Source organism: Scyliorhinus torazame, chromosome 9 (assembly GCF_047496885.1).
Source record: "Scyliorhinus torazame isolate Kashiwa2021f chromosome 9, sScyTor2.1, whole genome shotgun sequence".
NCBI lineage: Eukaryota > Metazoa > Chordata > Chondrichthyes > Carcharhiniformes > Scyliorhinidae > Scyliorhinus > Scyliorhinus torazame.
The window spans coordinates 7,182,810-7,205,449 of NC_092715.1; the positions used below are offsets into that span (position 1 = coordinate 7,182,810).

The 22,640-nt window shown below is 60.1% G+C and overlaps 1 protein-coding gene across 1 annotated transcript in view; it reads left to right on the forward strand.

Moving 5' to 3' along the window:
• LOC140429943 (ciliogenesis and planar polarity effector 1-like) overlaps positions 1 to 22,640 on the forward strand; it is a 687,141-nt gene that overhangs the window by 175,235 nt on the left and 489,266 nt on the right. Inside the window, exons 13-15 of the mRNA XM_072517533.1 lie at positions 2,967 to 3,047; positions 3,327 to 3,476; positions 12,476 to 12,649. Of these exons, the coding sequence (XP_072373634.1) occupies positions 2,967 to 3,047; positions 3,327 to 3,476; positions 12,476 to 12,649 (405 nt within the window). The remainder of the gene's footprint in view (positions 1 to 2,966; positions 3,048 to 3,326; positions 3,477 to 12,475; positions 12,650 to 22,640) is intronic.

The window sequence follows — 22,640 nt, forward strand, 5'->3', positions numbered from 1 at the left end:
CCCACCTCGGGGTCCATTGCGTCAGGGTCACGCTTGGGCAAACCTGCACCAAATCCTGGCCGGTGGATGTCCCGCTGCCGGTGGATGTCCCGTGGTGGGGGTCTGTCCATAATGGGGGGGTTGGTGAATCAGGTTTCCAGCCCATTCATCAAAATGAAAAGGATGCAAATAACCGCGGTGAAGCCACTAGCGGGGGCTCGGAGTATCGCAACGCCAAACCCATTTCCCCCCCAATGCTCCATTCTCCGGGAATCCCAATAACGGCGCCATGTGGTGGAGAATTCACCATATAGTAAGGAAAGAAAGGATAGCACAGAGGGAGCTTTACTCTATATTCAGTACTGTGCTACACCTGGGGGTGTTGAAATGGACAGGATAGAGGGAATATGGAGTACAAAAGCGGAAATGTAACAATGGAACTGTTTCAAGCACTGACTAGGCCCCAGCGGCAGCTTTCTGCACAGATCTGGTCACAACATTGCAGGAAGCTGACAATTTTCGAGTCGGTGTTCCATTTTGGAGACTGGTGCAGGAAGTGCTGACAGAGCCAAGCTTCTGGTATCACAAGCAGCCTGCCTGCATAGGAGGGGGGAAAGAGAGGAAGAGCAAAACTTAACGGGGATTCTATATTTAGCGGAACCGATGGGTACTGTGGCCATCAGCATTTTCATAGAATTTTTTTTTCATAGAATTTACAGTGCAGAAGGAGGCCATTCGGCCCATCGAGTCTGCACCGGCTCTTGGAAAGAGCACCCTACCAAAGGTCAACACCGCCACCCTATCCCCATAACCCAGTAGCCCCACCCAACACTAAGGGCAATTTTGGACACTAAGGGCAATTTATCATGACCAATCCACCTAACCCGCACATCTTTGGACTGCGGGAGGAAACCGGAGCACCCGGAGGAAACCCACGCACACACGGGGAGGATGTGCAGACTCCGCACAGACAGTGACCCAAGCCGGAATCGAACCTGGGACCTTGGAGCTGTGAAGCAATTGTGCTATCCACAATGCGACCGTGCTGCCCCAAAGCATGACTCCAGGACGGTGTATCGCCTCCTTGGTGCCAGAATCCAGGATGTCACTGAACGGCGGCAGGGCATCCTGAAGGGGGAGGGTAATTATAGTCGGTGATTTCAACTTTCCCAGCATTCATTGGGATAGTCATCATGTTAAGGGCTTAGATGGAGTGGCGTTTTAGCTCTTTATGCAGATGTAGATGATCCAACAAGGGATGGTGCAATGCTGGACCTAATTCTGGGGAATGACGCCGGACAGGTGGTTCATGTGTTGGTGAGGGAGCATTTTGGTGATAGCGATCACAATATGGTTCAATTTTAGCTTGTTATGGACAAAGATATAGACAAGTTTCAAAAAAAGGTTTTGGATTGGGGTAGAGCGGATTTTAGTAAAATAAGGCAGGATCTGGCCAAGGTAGACAAAGAACAAAGAAGAACAAAGAAAAATTACAGCACAAGAACAGGCCCTTCGGCCCTCTAAGCCTGCGCCGATCCAGATCCTCTATCTAAAACTGTTGCCTATTTTCTAAGGATCTGTATCCCTCTGCTCCCTGCCCATTCATGTATCTGTCCAGATACATCTTAAATGACGCTATCGTGCCCGCCTCTACCACCTCCGCTGGCAATACGTTCCAGGCACCCACTTCCCTCGGCATAAAGAACTTTCCACGCACATCTCCCTTAAACTTTTCCCCTCTCACCTTGAACTCGTGACCCCTAGTAATTGAGTCCCCCACTCTGGGAAAAAGCTTCTTGCTATCCACACCCTGTCTATACCTCTCATGATTTTGTAGACCTCAATGAGGTCCCCCCTCAACCTCTGTCTTTCTAATCAAAATAATCTTAATCTACTCAACCTTTCTTCATCGCTAGCACCCTCCATACCAGGCAACATCCTGGTGAAACTCCTCTGCACCTTCTCCAAAGCATCCACATCCTTCTGGTAATGTGGCGACCAGAACTGTACGCAGACTGGGAAGAGTTACTTGTGGGGGAATCTACAGAAGAGCAGGGCGGGGGGGGGGGGGGGGGGGGGGGGGTACAGGCCAAACATGTTCACTCTCGGGTAATAGAAACCCAGAGAACAATGGATGACCAGAGACATTCAGGATATAATGAGAAGGAAAAGAGAGGCTTTTAGCAAGTACAAGGGGAACAAATCAGCGGGGGCATTCGTGGAGTACAGAAAGGAGAAATCAATTAGGAGATCCTCATGATTATGAACACCTCAATCAAATCTCCATTGTGCTATGGAGTTCAAAAGCAGGGAAGCTATGCTGAAAGTTTTGGAGCGATGTGCAGGTCCTTGAGAAGGTGCAGAGGAGATTTACCAGAATGGTTCCAGGGACGGAGGGGGTTTCAGGTCAGGCTGCAGAAGTTGGTGTTGTTCTCCTTGGAGTGAAGGAGACTGGGGGGAGATTTGACAGAGGTGGAGGAGATTATGACAGGTTACAAAAGCTGTTCTCGGAAGTTGACGGTGTAAGGACAAGGCAACACAGATTGAAGGTTTTGGGAAAGAGATGCAGGTGGAGTGTGATGATGAACATTTTTACGCAGAGCCGGAACCCGCTGCCTGCGAGGGGGGGAGGTAGCAGAGTCGAACCATGGTTTCAGAAGGAAATTGGATGGACATTTGAGGGAAATAAACTCCCGGGGATAGAGCGGGGGAGTCAAACTGTCTGGATTGCTCCACAGTGAGTCAGCATGGGGTCAGTGGGCCGAACGGCTCCCGACTGCTGACATAACACTGACTATTGGTTCACTTTTCCTTTGGGGAAGAGCCTTTACCCCCTCACTCAGATTGCCTGTTACTCGCGTCGCACACTGAATCCACCCTCTGAACTGGCAAACATCAAACTGACGTTTCCTCATTGTGAATCCGCATTCAGCTGAAATTGGGAATATAGGCTGTCTTTTCACTGCCCTGTTCTGTCTTGTTCGGAGGTGAGGAGAGCTTTCTGCTGGGCTCGTACCTGGAATCTGTGCAAATCTGGAGGGCAGCACTTCAGGAGGAGACGGGACAAGGTGAGAGGATATACCACAACGTCCTGTTCTGCTGCTGCAGAGACCTTCTGTCAATTCTTCACCGAGATGATGCTCACTTTATCGAATTCTCAACGTGTATCTCCGCACCCCGTGACCCCTCTACATCTTATACTGTACCTGTCTGCTCCCCTTCCCCATCACCCTCTCCTACCTCTTCCATCTTACTTCATTTTCTTTGTGATCTGTACGGTTGTGTTGAATTCTGGCCGGTGGACTCAGCCTGACCTTGTCCAGTCATGCTTCATTGTTGATTTGCAGATGGGAAGAGAATGATTTACCTCCAAACACGATACAGCCTGGCCATTCTTTACACTCAGCTATACCTCTACAATCTCAGGGCTGCCCTCGACTTCTGTGAGCAGCTTGTGGGTGAGATACTGAAGGAAGATTGGCCCGAGACCGCGAAAGGTCAGATGTCGAGATACCCCAAAGATTATTCCAGCGTTTCTATAGTTCTATGAATGATGAGTGTGTGATATCAGAGTTACAGTGAGGGGTGTGGTGTATATCAGTGTTACAGTGAGGGGTGTGGGGTATATCAGTGTTACAGTGAGGGGTGTGGGATATATCAGTGTTACAGTGAGGGGTGTGGGGTATATCAGTGTTACAGTGAGGGGTGTGGGGTATATCAGAGTGTTACAGTGAGGGGTGTGGGATGTATCAGTGTTACAGTGAGGGGTGTGGGGTATATCAGTGTTACAGTGAGGGGTGTGGGGTATATCAGTGTTACAGTGAGGGGTGTGGGGTATATCAGAGTGTTACAGTGAGGGGTGTGGGATGTATCAGTGTTACAGTGAGGGGTGTGGGGTATATCAGTGTTACAGTGAGGGGTGTGGTGTATATCAGAGTGTTACAGTGAGGGGTGTGGGGTATATCAGAGTGTTACAGTGAGGGGTGTGGGATATATCAGTGTTACAGTGAGGGGTGTGGGATATATCAGTGTTACAGTGAGGGGTGTGGGGTATATCAGTGTTACAGTGAGGGGTGTGGGGTATATCAGAGTGTTACAGTGAGGGGTGTGGGATGTATCAGTGTTACAGTGAGGGGTGTGGGGTATATCAGTGTTACAGTGAGGGGTGTGGTGTATATCAGAGTGTTACAGTGAGGGGTGTGGGGTATATCAGAGTGTTACAGTGAGGGGTGTGGGGTATATCAGAGTTACAGTGAGGGGTGTGGGATATATCAGTGTTACAGTGAGGGGTGTGGGGTATATCAGTGTTACAGTGAGGGGTGTGGGGTATATCAGAGTGTTACAGTGAGGGGTGTGGGATGTATCAGTGTTACAGTGAGGGGTGTGGGGTATATCAGTGTTACAGTGAGGGGTGTGGTGTATATCAGAGTGTTACAGTGAGGGGTGTGGGGTATATCAGAGTGTTACAGTGAGGGGTGTGGGGTATATCAGAGTTACAGTGAGGGGTGTGGGATATATCAGTGTTACAGTGAGGGGTGTGGGGTATATCAGTGTTACAGTGAGGGGTGTGGGGTATATCAGTGTTACAGTGTGGGGTGTGGGGTATATCAGTGTTACAGTGAGGGGTGTGGGGTATATCAGTGTTACAGTGAGGGGTGTGGGGTATATCAGTGTTACAGTGAGGGGTGTGGGGTATATCAGAGTGTTACAGTGAGGGGTGTGGGATGTATCAGTGTTACAGTGAGGGGTGTGGGGTATATCAGAGTGTTACAGTGAGGGGTGTGGGATGTATCAGTGTTACAGTGAGGGGTGTGGGGTATATCAGAGTGTTACAGTGAGGGGTGTGGGTATATCAGTGTTACAGTGAGGTGTGTGGGGTATATCAGTGTTACAGTGAGGGGTGTGGGGTATATCAGTGTTACAGTGAGGGGTGTGGGGTATATCAGTGTTACAGTGAGGGGTGTGGGGTATATCAGAGTGTTACAGTGAGGGGTGTGGGATGTATCAGTGTTACAGTGAGGGGTGTGGGGTATATCAGTGTTACAGTGAGGGGGTGTGGTGTATATCAGAGTGTCACAGTGAGGGGTGTGGGGTATATCAGAGTGTTACAGTGAGGGGTGTGGGATATATCAGTGTTACAGTGAGGGGTGTGGGGTATATCAGAGTTACAGTGAGGGGTGTGGGGTATATCAGTGTTACAGTGAGGGGTGTGGGGTATATCAGTGTTACAGTGTGGGGTGTGGGGTATATCAGTGTTACAGTGAGGGGTGTGGGGTATACCAGTGTTACAGTGAGGGGTGTGGGGTATATCAGTGTTACAGTGAGGGGTGTGGGGTATATCAGAGTGTTACAGTGAGGGGTGTGGGATATATCAGTGTTACAGTGAGGGGTGTGGTGTATATCAGAGTGTTACAGTGAGGGGTGTGGGGTATATCAGAGTGTTACAGTGAGGGGTGTGGTATATATCAGTGTTACAGTGAGGGGTGTGGGGTATATCAGAGTTACAGTGAGGGGTGTGGGGTATATCAGAGTTACAGTGAGGGGTGTGGGGTATATCAGTGTTACAGTGAGGGGTGTGGGGTATATCAGTGTTACAGTGAGGGGTGTGGGGTATATCAGAGTTACAGTGAGGGGTGTGGGGTATATCAGAGTTACAGTGAGGGGTTTGGGGTATATCAGAGTTACAGTGAGGGGTGTGGGGAATATCAGTGTTACAGTGAGGGGTGTGGGATATATCAGTGTTACAGTGAGGGGTGTGGGGTATATCAGAGTGTTACAGTGAGGGGTGTGGGGTATATCAGAGTGTTACAGTGAGGGGTGTGGGGTATATCAGTGTTAGAGTGAGGGGTGTGGGGTATATCAGAGTTACAGTGAGGGGTGTGGGGTATATCAGAGTGTTACAGTGAGGTGTGTGGGGTATGTCAGAGTGTTACAGTGAGGGGTGTGGGGTATATCAGAGTGTTACAGTGAGGGGTGTGGGGTATATCAGTGTTACAGTGAGGGGTGTGGGGTATATCAGAGTGTTACAGTGAGGGGTGTGGGGTATATCAGAGTGTTACAGTGAGGGGTGTGGGATATATCAGTGTTACAGTGAGGGGTGTGGGGTATATCAGTGTTACAGTGAGGGGTGTGGGGTATATCAGGTGTTACAGTGAGGGGTGTGGGGTACATCAGTGTTACAGTGAGGGGTGTGGGGTATATCAGTGTTACAGTGAGGGGTGTGGGGTATATCAGAGTGTTCCAGTGAGGGTTGTGGGGTAGATCAGAGTGTTACAGTGAGGGGTGTAGGGTATATCAGAGTGTTACAGTGACGGGTGTGGGGTATAACAGAGTGTTACAGTGAGGGGTGTGGGGTATATCAGAGTGTTACAGTGAGGGGTGTAGGGTATATCAGAGTGTTACAGTGAGGGGTGTGGGGTATAACAGAGTGTTACAGTGAGGGGTGTAGGGTATATCAGAGTGTTACAGTGAGGCGTGTGGGGTATATCAGTGTTACAGTGAGGGGTGTGGGGTATATCAGAGTGTTACAGTGAGGGGTGTGGGGTATATCAGAGTGTTACAGTGAGGGGTGTGGGGTATATCAGAGTTACAGTGAGGGGTGTGGGGTATATCAGTGTTACAGTGAGGGGTGTGGGGTATATCAGTGTTACAGTGAGGGGTGTGGGGTATATCAGTGTTACAGTGAGGGGTGTGGGGTATATCAGTGTTACAATGAAGGGTGTGGGGTATATCAGAGTGTTACAGTGAGGGGTGTGGGGTATATCAGTGTTACAGTGAGGGGTGTGGGGTATATCAGTGTTACAGTAAGGGGTGTGGGGTATATCAGAGTGTTACAGTGAGGGGTGTGGGGTATATCAGAGTGTTACAGTGAGGGGTGTGGGGTTTATCAGAGTGTTACAGCGAGGGGTGTGGGGTATATCAGTGTTACAGTGAGGGGTGTGGGGTAGATCAGTGTTACAGTGAGGGGTGTGGGGTATATCAGAGTTACAGTGAGGGGTGTGGGGTATATCAGAGTTACAGTGAGGGGTGTGGGGTATATCAGAGTTACAGTGAGGGGTGTGGGGTATATCAGTGTTACAGTGAGGGGTGTGGGGTATATCAGTGTTACAGTGAGGGGTGTGGGGTATATCAGAGTTACAGTGAGGGGTGTGGGATATATCAGTGTTACAGTGAGGGGTGTGGGGTATATCAGAGTGTTACAGTGATGGGTGTGGGGTATATCAGAGTTACAGTAAGGGATGTGGGGTATATCAGAGTTACAGTGAGGGATGTGGGGTATATCAGAGTTACAGTGAGGGGTGTGGGGTATATCAGTGTTACAGTGAGGGGTGTGGGGTATATCAGAGTTACAGTCAGGGGAGTGGGGTAATTCAGTGTTACAGTGAGGGGTGTGGGGTATATCAGAGTGTTACAGTGAGGGATGTGGGGTATATCAGAGTTACAGTGAGGGGTGTGGGGTATATCAGAGTTACAGTGAGGGATGTGGGGTATATCAGAGTTACAGTGAGGGGTGAGGGGTATATCAGAGTTACAGAGAGGGGTGTGGGGTATATCAGTGTTACAGTGAGGGATGTGGGGTATATCAGAGTTACAGTGAGGGATGTGGGATATATCAGTGTTCAGTGAGGGGTGTGGGGTATATCAGAGTTACAGTGAGGGGTGTGGGATATATCAGTGTTACAGTGAGGGGTGTGGGGTATATCAGAGTTACAGTGAGGGATGTGGGGTATATCAGTGTTACAGTGAGGGGTGTGGGATATATCAGTGTTACAGTGAGGGGTGTGGGATATATCAGTGTTACTGTGAGGGGTGTGGGATATATCAGTGTTACAGTGAGGGGTGTGGGGTATATCAGTGTTACAGTGAGGGGTGTGGGGTATATCAGTGTTACAGTGAGGGGTGTGGGGTATATCAGTGTTACAGTGAGGGGTGTGGGGTATATCAGTGTTACAGTGAGGGGTGTGGGGTATATCAGAGTTACAGTGAGGGGTGTGGGATATATCAGTGTTACAGTGAGGGGTGTGGGGTATATCAGTGTTACAGTGAGGGGTGTGGGATATATCAGAGTGTTACAGTGAGGGGTGTGGGGTATATCAGAGTGTGACAGTGAGGGGTGTGGGATATATCAGAGGTACAGTGAGGGGTTTGGGGTCTATCAGAGTGTTACAGTGAGGGGTTTGGGGTATATCAGTGTTACAGTGAGGGGTGTGGGGTATATCAGAGTGTTACAGTGAGGGGTGTGGGGTATATCAGTGTTACAGTGAGGGGTGTGGGATATATCAGAGAGTTACAGTGAGGGGTGTGGGGTATATCAGAGTGTTACAGTGAGGGGTGTGGGATATATCAGAGTGTTACAGTGAGGGGTGTGGGGTATATCAGAGTGTTACAGTGAGGGGTGTGGGGTATATCAGAGTGTTACAGTGAGGGGTGTGGGGTATATCAGAGTGTTACAGTGAGGGGTGTGGGGTATATCAGTGTTACAGTGAGGTGTGTGGGGCATATCAGAGTTACAGTGAGGGGTGTGGGGTATATCAGAGTTACAGTGAGGTGTGTGGGATATATCAGTGTTACAGTGAGGGGTGTGGGGTATATCAGAGTGTTACAGTGATGGGTGTGGGGTATATCAGAGTGTTACAGTGATGGGTGTGGGGTATATCAGAGTGTTACAGTGAGGGGTTGGGGTATATCAGTGTTACAGTGAGGGGTGTGGGGTATATCAGTGTTACAGTGAGGGGTGTGGGGTATATCAGAGTTACAGTGAGGGGTGTGGGATATATCAGTGTTACAGTGAGGGGTGTGGGGTATATCAGAGTTACAGTGAGGGATGTGGGGTATATCAGAGTTACAGTGAGGGGTGTGGGGTATATCAGAGTTACAGTCAGGGGTGTGGGGTATGTCAGTGTTACAGTCAGGGGTGTGGGGTATATCAGTGTTACAGTGAGGGGTGTGGGGTATATCAGAGTTACAGTGAGGGATGTGGGGTATATCAGAGTTACAGTGAGGGGTGTGGGATATATCACTGTTACAGTGAGGGGTGTGGGGTATATCAGTGTTACAGTGAGGGATGTGGGGTATATCAGAGTTACAGTGAGGGGTGTGGGGTATATCAGAGTTACAGTGAGGGGTGTGGGGTATATTAGAGTTACAGTGAGGGGTGTGGGGTATATCAGAGTTACAGTGAGGGGCGTGGGGTATATCAGAGTTACAGTGAGGGGTGTGGGATATATCACTGTTACAGTGAGGGGTGTGGGGTATATCAGTGTTACAGTGAGGGATGTGGGGTATATCAGAGTTACAGTGAGGGGTGTGGGGTATATCAGAGTTACAGTGAGGGGTGTGGGGTATATTAGAGTTACAGTGAGGGGTGTGGGGTATATCAGAGTTACAGTGAGGGGTGTGGGGTATATCAGAGTTACAGTGAAGGATGTGGGGTATATCAGAGTTACAGTGAGGGGTGTGGGGTATATCAGAGTTACAGTCAGGGGTGTGGGGTATATCAGAGTTACAGTCAGGGGTGTGGGGTATATCAGTGTTACAGTGAGGGGTGTGGGATATATCAGAGTGTTACAGTGAGGGGTGTGGGGTATATCAGAGTGTGACAGTGAGGGGTGTGGGATATATAAGAGTTACAGTGAGGGGTGTGGGGTATATCAGAGTGTTACAGTGAGGGGTTTGGGGTATATCAGTGTTACAGTGAGGGGTGTGGGGTATATCAGAGTGTTACAGTGAGGGGTGTGGGGTATATCAGTGTTACAGTGAGGGGTGTGGGATATATCAGAGAGTTACAGTGAGGGGTGTGGGGTATATCAGAGTGTTACCGTGAGGGGTGTGGGATATATCAGAGTGTTACAGTGAGGGGTGTGGGGTATATCAGAGTGTTACAGTGAGGGGTGTGGGGTATATCAGAGTGTTACAGTGAGGGGTGTGGGGTATATCAGAGTGTTACAGTGAGGGGTGTGGGGTATATCAGTGTTACAGTGAGGGGTGTGGGGCATATCAGAGTTACAGTGAGGGGTGTGGGGTATATCAGAGTTACAGTGAGGTGTGTGGGATATATCAGTGTTACAGTGAGGGGTGTGGGGTATATCAGAGTGTTACAGTGATGGGTGTGGGGTATATCAGAGTGTTACAGTGAGGGGTGTGGGGTATATCAGAGTGTTACAGTGAGGGATGTGGGGTATATCAGAGTTACAGTGAGGGATGTGGGGTATATCAGAGTTACAGTGAGGGGTGTGGGGAATATCAGAGTGTTACAGTGAGGGGTGTGGGATATATCAGTGTTACAGTGAGGGGTGTGGGGTGTATCAGAGTGTTACAGTGAGGTGTGTGGGGTATATCAGAGTGTTACAGTGAGGGGTATGGGGTATATCAGAGTTACAGTGAGGGGTGTGGGGTATATCAGAGTTACAGTGAGGGGTGTGGGATATATCAGTGTTACAGTGAGGGGTGTGGGGTATATCAGAGTTACTGTGAGGGGTGTGGGATATATCAGTGTTACAGTGAGGGGTGTGGGGTATATCAGAGTTACAGTGAGGGGTGTGGGGTATATCAGAGTGTTACAGTGAGGGGTGTGGGATATATCAGAGTGTTCCAGTGAGGGGTGTGGGGTATATCAGAGTGTTACAGTGAGGGGTGTGGGGTATATCAGAGTTACAGTGAGGGGTGTGGGGTATATCAGTGTTACAGTGAGGGGTGTGGGGTATATCAGAGTTACAGTGAGGGGTGTGGGATATATCAGTGTTACAGTGAGGGGTGTGGGGTGTATCAGAGTGTTACAGTGAGGGGTGTGGGATATATCAGAGTTACAGTGAGGGATGTGGGGTATATCAGAGTGTTACAGTGAGGGGGTGTGGGGTATATCAGAGTGTTACAGTGAGGGGTGTGGGGTATATCAGAGTGTTACAGTGATGGGTGTGGGGTATATCAGAGTTACAGTAAGGGATGTGGGGTATATCAGAGTTACAGTGAGGGATGTGGGGTATATCAGAGTTACAGTGAGGGGTGTGGGGTATATCAGAGTGTTACAGTGAGGGGTGTGGGATATATCAGTGTTACAGTGAGGGGTGTGGGGTATATCAGAGTGTTACAGTGAGGGGTGTGGGGTATATCAGTGTTACAGTGAGGTGTGTGGGGTATATCAGAGTTACAGTGAGGGGTGTGGGGTATATCAGAGTTACAGTGAGGGGTGTGGAGTATATCAGTGTTACAGTGAGGGGTGTGGGGTATATCAGAGTTACAGTGAGGGGTGTGGGGTATATCAGAGTGTTACAGTGAGGGGTGTGGTGTATATCAGTGTTACAGTGAGGGGTGTGGGGTATATCAGAGTGTTACTGTGAGGGGTGTGGGGTATATCAGAGTTACAGTGAGGGGTGTGGGGTATATCAGTGTTACAGTGAGGGGTGTGGGGTATATCAGAGTTACAGTGAGGGGTGTGGGGTATATCAGAGTTACAGTGAGGAGTGTGGGGTATATCAGTGTTACAGTGAGTGGCGTGGGGTATATCAGTGTTACAGTGAGGGGTGTGGGGTATATCAGTGTTACAGTGAGGGATGTGGGGTATATCAGAGTTACAGTGAGGGGTGTGGGGTATATCAGAGTTACAGTGAGGGGTGTGGGGTATATCAGTGTTACAGTGAGGGGTGTGGGGTATATCAGAGTTACAGTGAGGGGTGTGGGGTATATCAGTGTTACAGTGAGGGGTGTGGGGTATATCAGAGTTACAGTGAGGGGTGTGGGGTATATCAGTGTTACAGTGAGGGGTGTGGGGTATATCAGAGTGTTACAGTGAGGGATGTGGGGTATATCAGAGTTACAGTGAGGGGTGTGGGGTATATCAGAGTTACAGTGAGGGGTGTGGGGTATATCAGAGTTACAGTGAGGGGTGTGGGGTATATCAGAGTTACAGTGAGGGGTGTGGGGTATATCAGAGTTACAGTGAGGGGTGTGGGGTATATCAGAGTTACAGTGAGGGATGTGGGGTATATCAGAGTTACAGTGTGGGGTGTGGGGTATATCAGAGTTACAGTGAGGGGTGTGGGGTATATCAGAGTTACAGTGAGGGGTGTGGGGTATATCAGAGTTACAGTGAGGGGTGTGGGGTATATCAGAGTGTTACAGTGAGGGGTGTGGGGTATATCAGAGTTACAGTGAGGGGTGTGGGGTATATCAGTGTTACAGTGAGGGGTGTGGGATATATCAGAGTTACAGTGAGGGATGTGGGGTATATCAGAGTTACAGTGAGGGATGTGGGGTATATCAGAGTGTTACAGTGAGGGGTGTGGGGTATATCAGAGTTACAGTGAGGGGTGTGGGGTATATCAGTGTTACAGTGAGGGGTGTGGGGTATATCAGAGTGTTACAGTGAGGGGTGTGGGGTATATCAGAGTGTTACAGTGAGGGGTGTGGGGTATATCAGAGTTACAGTGAGGGGAGTGACGTTTTTCCCCCTCTATCTGTTTTGTTCCGAATACTGAATGCTCTTTGACTCCGTGTCCAGGGTCTGAGGGACTGGGATTGGATTCTTCGCTGCCGCAGGATATTGGGGTGGGGGCTGCCCTGTCTGTGGTGCAGTCACTTGCCCGCTTCATGGCTCTGTACTACACCAACCAGCCTGTGTTTGTGATGCCACCCCACCACATCGACAGCATGCCACCGTTACACGTTGAACCAGGTAAGAGTTCAATGCAGTTCTTCGAGGAGGGGGGAGGGGGGGGTGGGTGAGACAGGGAGTGAGGGGGGGTGGGGAGAGGAGACCGGGAGTGAGGGGGAGCGGAGACCGGGAGTGAGGGGAGGCGGGGAGTGAGGGGGGAGAGGAGACGGGGAGTGGGGGGGAGGAGCTGGGGAGAGGAGACCGGGAGTGAGGGGGGGGGGGCGAAAGATGTGGAGTGAGGGGGGAGAGGGGGAGTGGGGGGGGAGGAGACGGGGAGTGAGGGGGGGAGGAGACGGGAGGAGACTGGGAGTGAGGGGGGAGAGGGGGAGAGGAGACGGGGAGTGGGAGGGGAGAGGGGGAGTGGGGGGGGGAGACGGGGAGTGGGGGGGAGACGATGAGTGGGGGGGGGGCGATGGTGGGGGGGGAGACGGGGAGTGGGGGGGAGACGATGAGTGGGGGGGCGATGGGGAGTGTGGGGGAGACGGGGAGTTTGGGGAGTGGGATGGGGGAAAAGGGGAGTGGGGGGGGAGACAGGGGGGGAGACAGGGAGTGGGGGGGAGACGGGGAGTGGGGGGGAGACGGGGAGTGGGAGGAGACGGCAAGTGGGGGGGGAGAGAAGACGGGGAGTGGGTGGGGAGGAGACGGGGAATGGGGGGGAGACAGGGTGTGAGGGGGCGAGGAGAGGGGGAGTTAGGGGGAGAGGAGACCGGGAGGAGACGGGGAGTGAAGAGGGGAGGAGACGGGGAGTGAGGGGGGGAGGAGACGGGGAGTGGGGGGGTGAGACGGGGAGTGAGGGGGGAGACGATAATTGGGGGGGAGACGGGGAATGGGGGGGGTGAAACGGGGAGTGGGGGGGAGAGGGGGAATGGGGGGGAGACGGGGAGTGAGGGGCGAGACGGGGAGTGGGAGGGTAGACAGGGAGTGAGGGGGGGAGACGGGGAGTGGGAGGGTAGACGGGGAGTGAGGGGGGGAGACGGGGAGTGAGGGGGAGACGGGGAGTGGGGGGTTAGACGGGGAGTGGGGCGGTAGACGAGGCGTGGGGGGTAGACGGAGAGTGAGGGGGGAGGAGACGGGGAGTAAGGGGGGAGGAGACGGGGAGTGAGGGGGGGAGACTGGGAGTGAGAGGGGGAGACGATAATCGGGGGGGAGACGGGGAATGGGGGGGGGAGACGGGGAATGGGGGGGGGAGACGGGGAGTGGGGGGGGAGACGGGTAGTGGGGGGGAGACGGGGAGTGAGGGGGGGAGATTGGGAGCGTGGGGGGGAGACGGGGAGTGGGGGGGAGACTGGGAGTGGGGGGGAGAGGAGACGGGGAGTGGGGGGGGAGACGGGGAGTGGGGGGAAGGGTAGTGGGGGGGTGACGGGGAGTGGGGGGGGAGAGGAGACGGGGAGAGGGGGGGGACACGGGGAGGAGACTGGGAGTGAGGGGGGAGTCTGGGAGTGAGAGGGGGAGACGATAATCGGAGGGGAGACGGGGAATGGGGGGGGAGACGGGGAGTGGGGGGGAGACGGGGAGTGAGGGGTGGAGACCGGGAGTGGGGCGGGAGACGGGGAGTGGGAGGGTAGACGGGGAGTGAGGGGGGAGACGGGGAGTGGGGGGGGAGGAGACGGGGAGTGAGGGGGGAGGAGACGGGGAGTGAGGGGGAGGAGACGTGGAGTGAGGGGGGGGAAGACGGGGAGTGAGGGGGGGAGAGACGGGGAGTGAGGGGGGGACACGGGGAGTGGGGGGGAGACGGGGAGTGGGGGGGAGACGGGGAGTGTGGGGGAGACGGGGAGTGGCGGGGGAGACGGGGAGTGGGGGGGAGACGGGGAGTTGGGGGGAGACGGGGTGGGGGGGAGACGGCAAGTGGGGGGGAGAGAAGACGGGGAGTGGGGGGGGAGAGAAGGAGGGGAGTGGGGGGGGAGAGGAGACGGGGAGTGAGGGGGGAGAGGGGGAGTGAGGGGGGGAGAGGAGATGGGGAGCGGGCGGGGAGAGGAGACGAGGAGTGAGGGGGGGAGACGTGGAGTGAGGGGGAGTGAGGGGAGGGCAGATGGGGGTGAGGGGGGGGAGAGGAGACGGGGTGTGAGGGGGGGGAGAGAAGATGGGGTGTGGGGGGGAGAGTAGACGGGGGGTGAGGGGGGAGGAGACGGGGAGTGAGGGGGGGAGTGAGGGGGGGAGACGGGGAGTGAGGGGAGTGGGGGGGAGTGGGGGAGACGGGGAGTGGGGGGGAGACGGGGAGTGGGGGGGGAGATAGGGAGACGGGGAGACGGGGAGTGGGGGGGAGACGGGGAGTGGCGGGGAGACGGGGAGTGGGGGGGGAGATGGGGAGTGGGGGGGGAGACGGGGAGTGGGGGGAGACGGGGAGTGGGGGGGAGACGGGGAGTGGGGGGGAGACGGGGAGTGGGGGGGGAGACGGGGCGTGAGGGGGGAGAGGAGATGGGGAGTGGGGGGGAGACGGGGAGTGGGTAGACGGGGAGTGGGGGGAGACGGGGAGTGGGGGGGAGATGGGGGGAGACGGGGAGTGGGGGGGTGATGGGGAGTGGGGGGGGGTCGGGGGGAGGCGGGGAGTGAGGGGGGGGAGTGAGGGGGAGAGGAGACGGGGAGTGAGGGTGAGACGGGGAGTGGGGGGGAGCCCGGGAGTGGGGGGGAGACGGGGAGTGGGGGAGACGGGGACTGGGGGGGAGATGGGGAGTGGGGGGGGAGACGGGGAGTGGGTGGGAGCCGGGGGGAGACGGAGTGGGGGGGAGACGGGGAGGAGACTGGGAGTGAGGGGGGAAGACTGGGAATGAGAGTGGGAGACGATAATCGGAGGGGAGACGGGGAATGGGGGGGGGGAGTGGGGGAGTGGGATGGGGGAAAAGGGGAGTGAGGGGGGAGACAGGGAGTGGGGGGGGAGACGGGGAGTGGGGGGGAGACGGGGAGTGGGGGGGGAGACGGGGAGTGGGGGAGACGGGGAGTGTGGGGAGTGGGATGGGGGAAAAGGAGAGTGAGGGGGGAGACGGGGAGTGGGGGGGAGACGGGGAGGGGGGAGACGGGGAGTGTGGGTGGAGACGGGGAGTGAGGGGGGGGAGACGGGGAGTTGGGGGCAGACGGGGTGGGGGGAGACGGCAAGTGGGGTGGAGAGAAGACGGGGAGTGGGGGGGGAGAGAAGTCGGGGAGTGGGGGGGGGAGAGAACACAGGGAGTGGGGGGGGGAGAGGAGACGGGGTGTGAGGGGGAGAGGGGGAGTGAGGGGGGGGAGAGGAGACGGGGAGTGAGGGGGGAGATGAGATGGGGAGCGGGGGGGAGAGGAGATGGGGAGTGAGGGTGGGGGGAGACGTGGAGTGAGGGGGGGGAGAGGAGATGGGGAGCGGGGGGGGGAGAGGAGATGGGGAGTGAGGGTGGGGGGAGACGTGGAGTGAGGGCGGAGAGGGGGAGTGAGGGGGGAGGAGAGGAGATGGGGAGTGAGGGGGAGAGGAGACGGGGAGTGGGGGGGAGACGGGGAGTGGGGGGGAGACGGGGAGTGGGGGGGAGATGGGGAGTGATAGTGGGGGGAGAGGAGAGCGGGAGTGAGGGGGGGAGACGGGAAGTGGGGGGGAGACGGGGAGTGGGGGAGACGGGGAGTGGGGGGAGGGTGGAGGGGGGGAGTGAGGGGGAGAGGAGACGGGGAGTGAGGGGGGAGACGGGGAGTGAGGGGGAGACGGGGAGTGGGGGGGGAGCCGGGGAGTGGGGGGGGGAGACGGGGAGTGAGGGTGGGGGGAGAGGAGAGCGGGAGTGAGGGGGGAGACGGGGAGTGAGGGGGAGATGGGGAGTGTGGGGGGGAGATGGGGAGTGGGGGGGGAGACGGGGAGTGGGGGGGGAGAGGAGACGGGGAGTGGGGGGGGAGACGGGGAGTGGGGGGGGGAGACGGGGAGTGGGGGGGAGACGGGGAGTGGGGGGGAGACGGGGAGTAGGGGCGGGAGAGGAGACGGGGAGAGGGGGGGAGCCGGGGAGTGGGTGGGAGACAGGCAGTGAGGGTGGGGGGAGAGGAGACGGGGAGTGAGGGGGGGAGACGGGGAGTGAGGGGGAGATGGGGAGTGTGGGGGGAGACGGGGAGTGGGGGGGGGGGAGACGGGGAGTGGGGGGGGGAGAGGAGACGGGGTGTGGGTGGGGAGACGGGGAGTGGGGGGGGGAGACGGGGAGTGGGGGGGGAGACGGGGAGTGGGGGGGAGACGGGGAGTGGGGGGGAGACGGGGAGTGGGGGCGGGAGAGGAGACGGGGAGAGGGGGGGACACGGAGTGGGGGGAGACGGGGAGTGGGGGGGAGTCGGGGAGTGAGGGTGGGGGGAGAGGAGAGCGGGAGTGAGGGTGGAGACGGGGAGTGAGGGGGAGATGGGGAGTGTGGGGGGGGAGATGGGGAGTGGGGGGGGAGACGGGGAGTGGGGGGGGAGAGGAGACGGGGAGTGGGGGGGAGACGGGGAGTGGGGGGGGGAGACGGGGAGTGAGGGGGAGATGGGGAGTGTGGGGGGAGACGGGGAGTGGGGGGGGAGACGGGGAGTGGGGGGGGAGAGGAGACGGGGTGTGGGTGGGGAGACGGGGAGTGGGGGGGGAGACGGGGAGTGGGGGGAGACGGGGAGTGGGGGGGGAGACGGGGAGTGAGGGGGAGATGGGGAGTGTGGGGGGGGAGATGGGGAGTGGGGGGGGAGACGGGGAGTGGGGGGGGAGAGGAGACGGGGAGTGGGGGGGAGACGGGGAGTGGGGGGGGAGACGGGGAGTGAGGGGGAGATGGGGAGTGTGGGGGGAGACGGGGAGTGGGGGGGGAGACGGGGAGTGGGGGGGGAGAGGAGACGGGGTGTGGGTGGGGAGACGGGGAGTGGGGGGGGAGACGGGGAGTGGGGGGAGACGGGGAGTGGGGGGGGAGACGGGGAGTGGGGGGAGACGGGGAGTGGGGGGGACACGGAGTGTGGGGGGGAGACGGGGAGTGGGGGGCAGACGGGGAGTGAGGGGGGAGAGAGGAGACGGGGAGTGGGGGGGAGAGGAGACGGGGAGTGGGGGGGAGACGGGGAGTGGGGGGGGAGACGGGGAGTGAGGGGGAGGAGACGGGGAGCTTGGGGAAACGAGGAGTGGGGGGGAGGCGGGGAGTGGGGGGAGACGGGGAGTGGGGGGGAGACGGGGAGTGGGGGGGAGACGGGGAGTGGGGTGAGCCGGGGAGTGGGGGGGAGACGGGGAGTGAGGGGGGGAGAGGAGACGGGGTGTGGGTGGGGAGACGGGGAGTGGGGGGGGAGACGGGGAGTGGGGGGGAGACGGGGAGTGGGGGGAGACGGGGAGTGGGGGGGAGACGGGGAGTGGGGGGGACACTGAGTGGGGGGGAGACGGGGAGTGGGGGTCAGACGGGGAGTGAGGGGGGAGAGAGGAGACGGGGAGTGGGGGGGAGAGGAGACGGGGAGTGGGGGGGAGACGGGGAGTGGGGGGGAGACGGGGAGTGAGGGGGAGGAGACGGGGAGTGGGGGGGAGACGGGGAGTTTGGGGAAACGAGGAGTGGGGGGGAGGCGGGGAGTGGGGGGAGACGGGGAGTGGGGGGGAGACGGGGAGTGGGGGGGAGCCGGGGAGTGTTGGGGAGACGGGGAGTGAGGGGGGGAGAGGAGACGGGGAGTGAGGGGGGGAGACGGGGTGTGAGGGGGAGCCGGGGAGTGGGGGGGGAGGCGGGGAGTGAGGAGGGGAGACGGGGAGTGAGGGGGAGGAGGGGAGACGGGGAGTGAGGGGGAGGGGGGAGACGGGGAGTGGGGGGGTAGAGGAGACGGGGAGTGGGGGGGGAGACGGGGAGTGGGGGGGGAGACGGGGAGTGGAGGGGAGACGGGGAGTGGGGGGGAGACGGGGAGTGGGGGGGGGAGACGGGGAGTGGGGGGGGGGAGAGGAGACGGGGTGTGGGTGGGGAGACGGGGAGTGGGGGGGGGAGACGGGGAGTGGGGGGGGAGACGGGGAGTGGGGGGGAGACGGGGAGTGGGGGGGAGACGGGGAGTGGGGGCGGGAGAGGAGACGGGGAGAGGGGGGGGACACGGAGTGGGGGGAGACGGGGAGTGGGGGGGAGTCGGGGAGTGAGGGTGGGGGGAGAGGAGAGCGGGAGTGAGGGTGGAGACGGGGAGTGAGGGGGAGATGGGGAGTGTGGGGGGGGAGATGGGGAGTGGGGGGGGAGACGGGGAGTGGGGGGGGAGAGGAGACGGGGAGTGGGGGGGAGACGGGGAGTGGGGGGGGAGACGGGGAGTGAGGGGGAGATGGGGAGTGTGGGGGGAGACGGGGAGTGGGGGGGGAGACGGGGAGTGGGGGGGGAGAGGAGACGGGGTGTGGGTGGGGAGACGGGGAGTGGGGGGGGAGACGGGGAGTGGGGGGAGACGGGGAGTGGGGGGGGAGACGGGGAGTGGGGGGAGACGGGGAGTGGGGGGGACACGGAGTGTGGGGGGGAGACGGGGAGTGGGGGGCAGACGGGGAGTGAGGGGGGAGAGAGGAGACGGGGAGTGGGGGGGAGAGGAGACGGGGAGTGGGGGGGAGACGGGGAGTGGGGGGGGGAGACGGGGAGTGAGGGGGAGGAGACGGGGAGCTTGGGGAAACGAGGAGTGGGGGGGAGGCGGGGAGTGGGGGGAGACGGGGAGTGGGGGGGAGACGGGGAGTGGGGGGGAGACGGGGAGTGGGGTGAGCCGGGGAGTGGGGGGGAGACGGGGAGTGAGGGGGGGAGAGGAGACGGGGTGTGGGTGGGGAGACGGGGAGTGGGGGGGGAGACGGGGAGTGGGGGGGAGACGGGGAGTGGGGGGAGACGGGGAGTGGGGGGGAGACGGGGAGTGGGGGGGACACTGAGTGGGGGGGAGACGGGGAGTGGGGGTCAGACGGGGAGTGAGGGGGGAGAGAGGAGACGGGGAGTGGGGGGGAGAGGAGACGGGGAGTGGGGGGGAGACGGGGAGTGGGGGGGAGACGGGGAGTGAGGGGGAGGAGACGGGGAGTGGGGGGGAGACGGGGAGTTTGGGGAAACGAGGAGTGGGGGGGAGGCGGGGAGTGGGGGGAGACGGGGAGTGGGGGGGAGACGGGGAGTGGGGGGGAGCCGGGGAGTGTTGGGGAGACGGGGAGTGAGGGGGGGAGAGGAGACGGGGAGTGAGGGGGGGAGACGGGGTGTGAGGGGGAGCCGGGGAGTGGGGGGGGAGGCGGGGAGTGAGGAGGGGAGACGGGGAGTGAGGGGGAGGAGGGGAGACGGGGAGTGAGGGGGAGGGGGGAGACGGGGAGTGGGGGGGTAGAGGAGACGGGGAGTGGGGGGGGAGACGGGGAGTGGGGGGGGAGACGGGGAGTGGAGGGGAGACGGGGAGTGGGGGGGAGAGAGGAGGGGGGGCCACGGATTGGGGGGAGACGGGGAGTGGGGGGGAGACGGGGAGTGGGGGGGAGATGGGGAGTGGGGGGGGAGAGGAGACGGGGAGTGGGGGGGTGAGAGGAGACGGGGAGTGGGGGGGAGACGGGGAGTGAGGGGGAGATGGGGAGTGGGGGGGGGAGAGGAGACGGGGAATGGGGGGGAGAGGAGACTGGGATTGGGGGGGAGACGGGGAGTGAGGGGGGGATGAGACGGGGAGTGTGGGGGGGAGGAGACGGGGAGTGGGGGGGGAGAGGAGATGGGGAGTGGGGGGGAGACGGGGAGTGAGGGGGGGAGAGGAGACGGGGAGTTAGGAGAGGGGAGACGGGGAGTGAGGGGGGGAGGAGACCGGGTGTGGGGGGAGAGGGGGGAGTTAGGGGGGAGGAGACTGGGAGTGAGGGGGGGTGGCAGGGAGTGGGGGGGAGACGGGTAGTTGGGGGGGGAGATGGGGAGTGAGGGGGGAGACGGGGAGTGAGGAGGGAGAGGGGGAGAGAAGACGGGGAGTGAGGGGGGGAGATGGGGAGTGGGGGGGGAGTGAGGGGAGGGAGACGGGGAGTGAGGGGGGGAGACGGGGAGTGTGGGGGGAGGAGACGGGGAGTGGGGGGGAGGGGAGACGGGGAGTGGGGGGGAGACGGGGAGGGGGGAGGAGACGGGGAGTGGGGGGGAGACGGGGGAGTGGGGGGGAGACGGGGAGTGGGGGGGAGACGGGGAGTGGGGGGGAGAGGAGACGGAGAGTGGGGGGGGGAGACGGGGAGTGGGGGGCCGACGGGGAGTGTGGGGGAGACGGGGAGTGTGGGGGAGACGGGAAGTGGGGGGGGTGTGGGGGGGAGACGGGGAGTGGGGGGGAGACGGGGAGTGGGGGGTGAGACGGGGATTGGGGGGGAGACGGGGAGTGGGGGGGAGACGGTGAGTGAGGAGGGCGAGGAGACGGGGAGTGGGGGGGAGACGGGGAGTGGGGGGGAGACGGGGAGTGGGGGGGGGGGAGACGGGGAGTGAGGGGGAGATGGGGAGTGTGGGGGGAGACGGGGAGTGGGGGGGGAGACGGGGAGTGGGGGGGGAGAGGAGACGGGGTGTGGGTGGGGAGACGGGGAGTGGGGGGGGAGACGGGGAGTGGGGGGAGACGGGGAGTGGGGGGGAGACGGGGAGTGGGGGGAGACGGGGAGTGGGGGGGACACGGAGTGGGGGGGGGAGACGGGGAGTGGGGGGCAGACGGGGAGTGAGGGGGGAGAGAGGAGACGGGGAGTGGGGGGGAGAGGAGACGGGGAGTGGGGGGGAGACGGGGAGTGGGGGGGGAGACGGGGAGTGAGGGGGAGGAGACGGGGAGCTTGGGGAAACGAGGAGTGGGGGGGAGGCGGGGAGTGGGGGGAGACGGGGAGTGGGGGGGAGACGGGGAGTGGGGGGGAGTGGGGGGAGCCGGGGAGTGGGGGGGAGACGGGGAGTGAGGGGGGGAGAGGAGACGGGGTGTGGGTGGGGAGACGGGGAGTGGGGGGGGAGACGGGGAGTGGGGGGGAGACGGGGAGTGGGGGGAGACGGGGAGTGGGGGGGAGACGGGGAGTGGGGGGGACACTGAGTGGGGGGGAGACGGGGAGTGGGGGTCAGACGGGGAGTGAGGGGGGAGAGAGGAGACGGGGAGTGGGGGGGAGAGGAGACGGGGAGTGGGGGGGAGACGGGGAGTGGGGGGGAGACGGGGAGTGAGGGGGAGGAGACGGGGAGTGGGGGGGAGACGGGGAGTTTGGGGAAACGAGGAGTGGGGGGGAGGCGGGGAGTGGGGGGAGACGGGGAGTGGGGGGGAGACGGGGAGTGGGGGGGAGCCGGGGAGTGGGGGGGAGACGGGGAGTGAGGGGGGGAGAGGAGACGGGGAGTGAGGGGGGGAGACGGGGTGTGAGGGGGAGCCGGGGAGTGGGGGGGGAGGCGGGGAGTGAGGAGGGGAGACGGGGAGTGAGGGGGAGGAGGGGAGACGGGGAGTGAGGGGGAGGGGGGAGACGGGGAGTGGGGGGGTAGAGGAGACGGGGAGTGGGGGGGGAGACGGGGAGTGCGGGGGGAGACGGGGAGTGGAGGGGAGACGGGGAGTGGGGGGGAGAGAGGAGGGGGGGCCACGGATTGGGGGGAGACGGGGAGTGGGGGGGAGACGGGGAGTGGGGGGGAGATGGGGAGTGGGGGGGGAGAGGAGACGGGGAGTGGGGGGGTGAGAGGAGACGGGGAGTGGGGGGGAGACGGGGAGTGAGGGGGAGATGGGGAGTGGGGGGGGGAGAGGAGACGGGGAATGGGGGGGAGAGGAGACTGGGATTGGGGGGGAGACGGGGAGTGAGGGGGGGATGAGACGGGGAGTGTGGGGGGGAGGAGACGGGGAGTGGGGGGGGAGAGGAGATGGGGAGTGGGGGGGAGACGGGGAGTGAGGGGGGGAGAGGAGACGGGGAGTTAGGAGAGGGGAGACGGGGAGTGAGGGGGGGAGGAGACCGGGTGTGGGGGGAGAGGGGGGAGTTAGGGGGGAGGAGACTGGGAGTGAGGGGGGGTGGCAGGGAGTGGGGGGGAGACGGGTAGTTGGGGGGGGAGATGGGGAGTGAGGGGGGAGACGGGGAGTGAGGAGGGAGAGGGGGAGAGAAGACGGGGAGTGAGGGGGGGAGATGGGGAGTGGGGGGGGAGTGAGGGGAGGGAGACGGGGAGTGAGGGGGGGAGACGGGGAGTGTGGG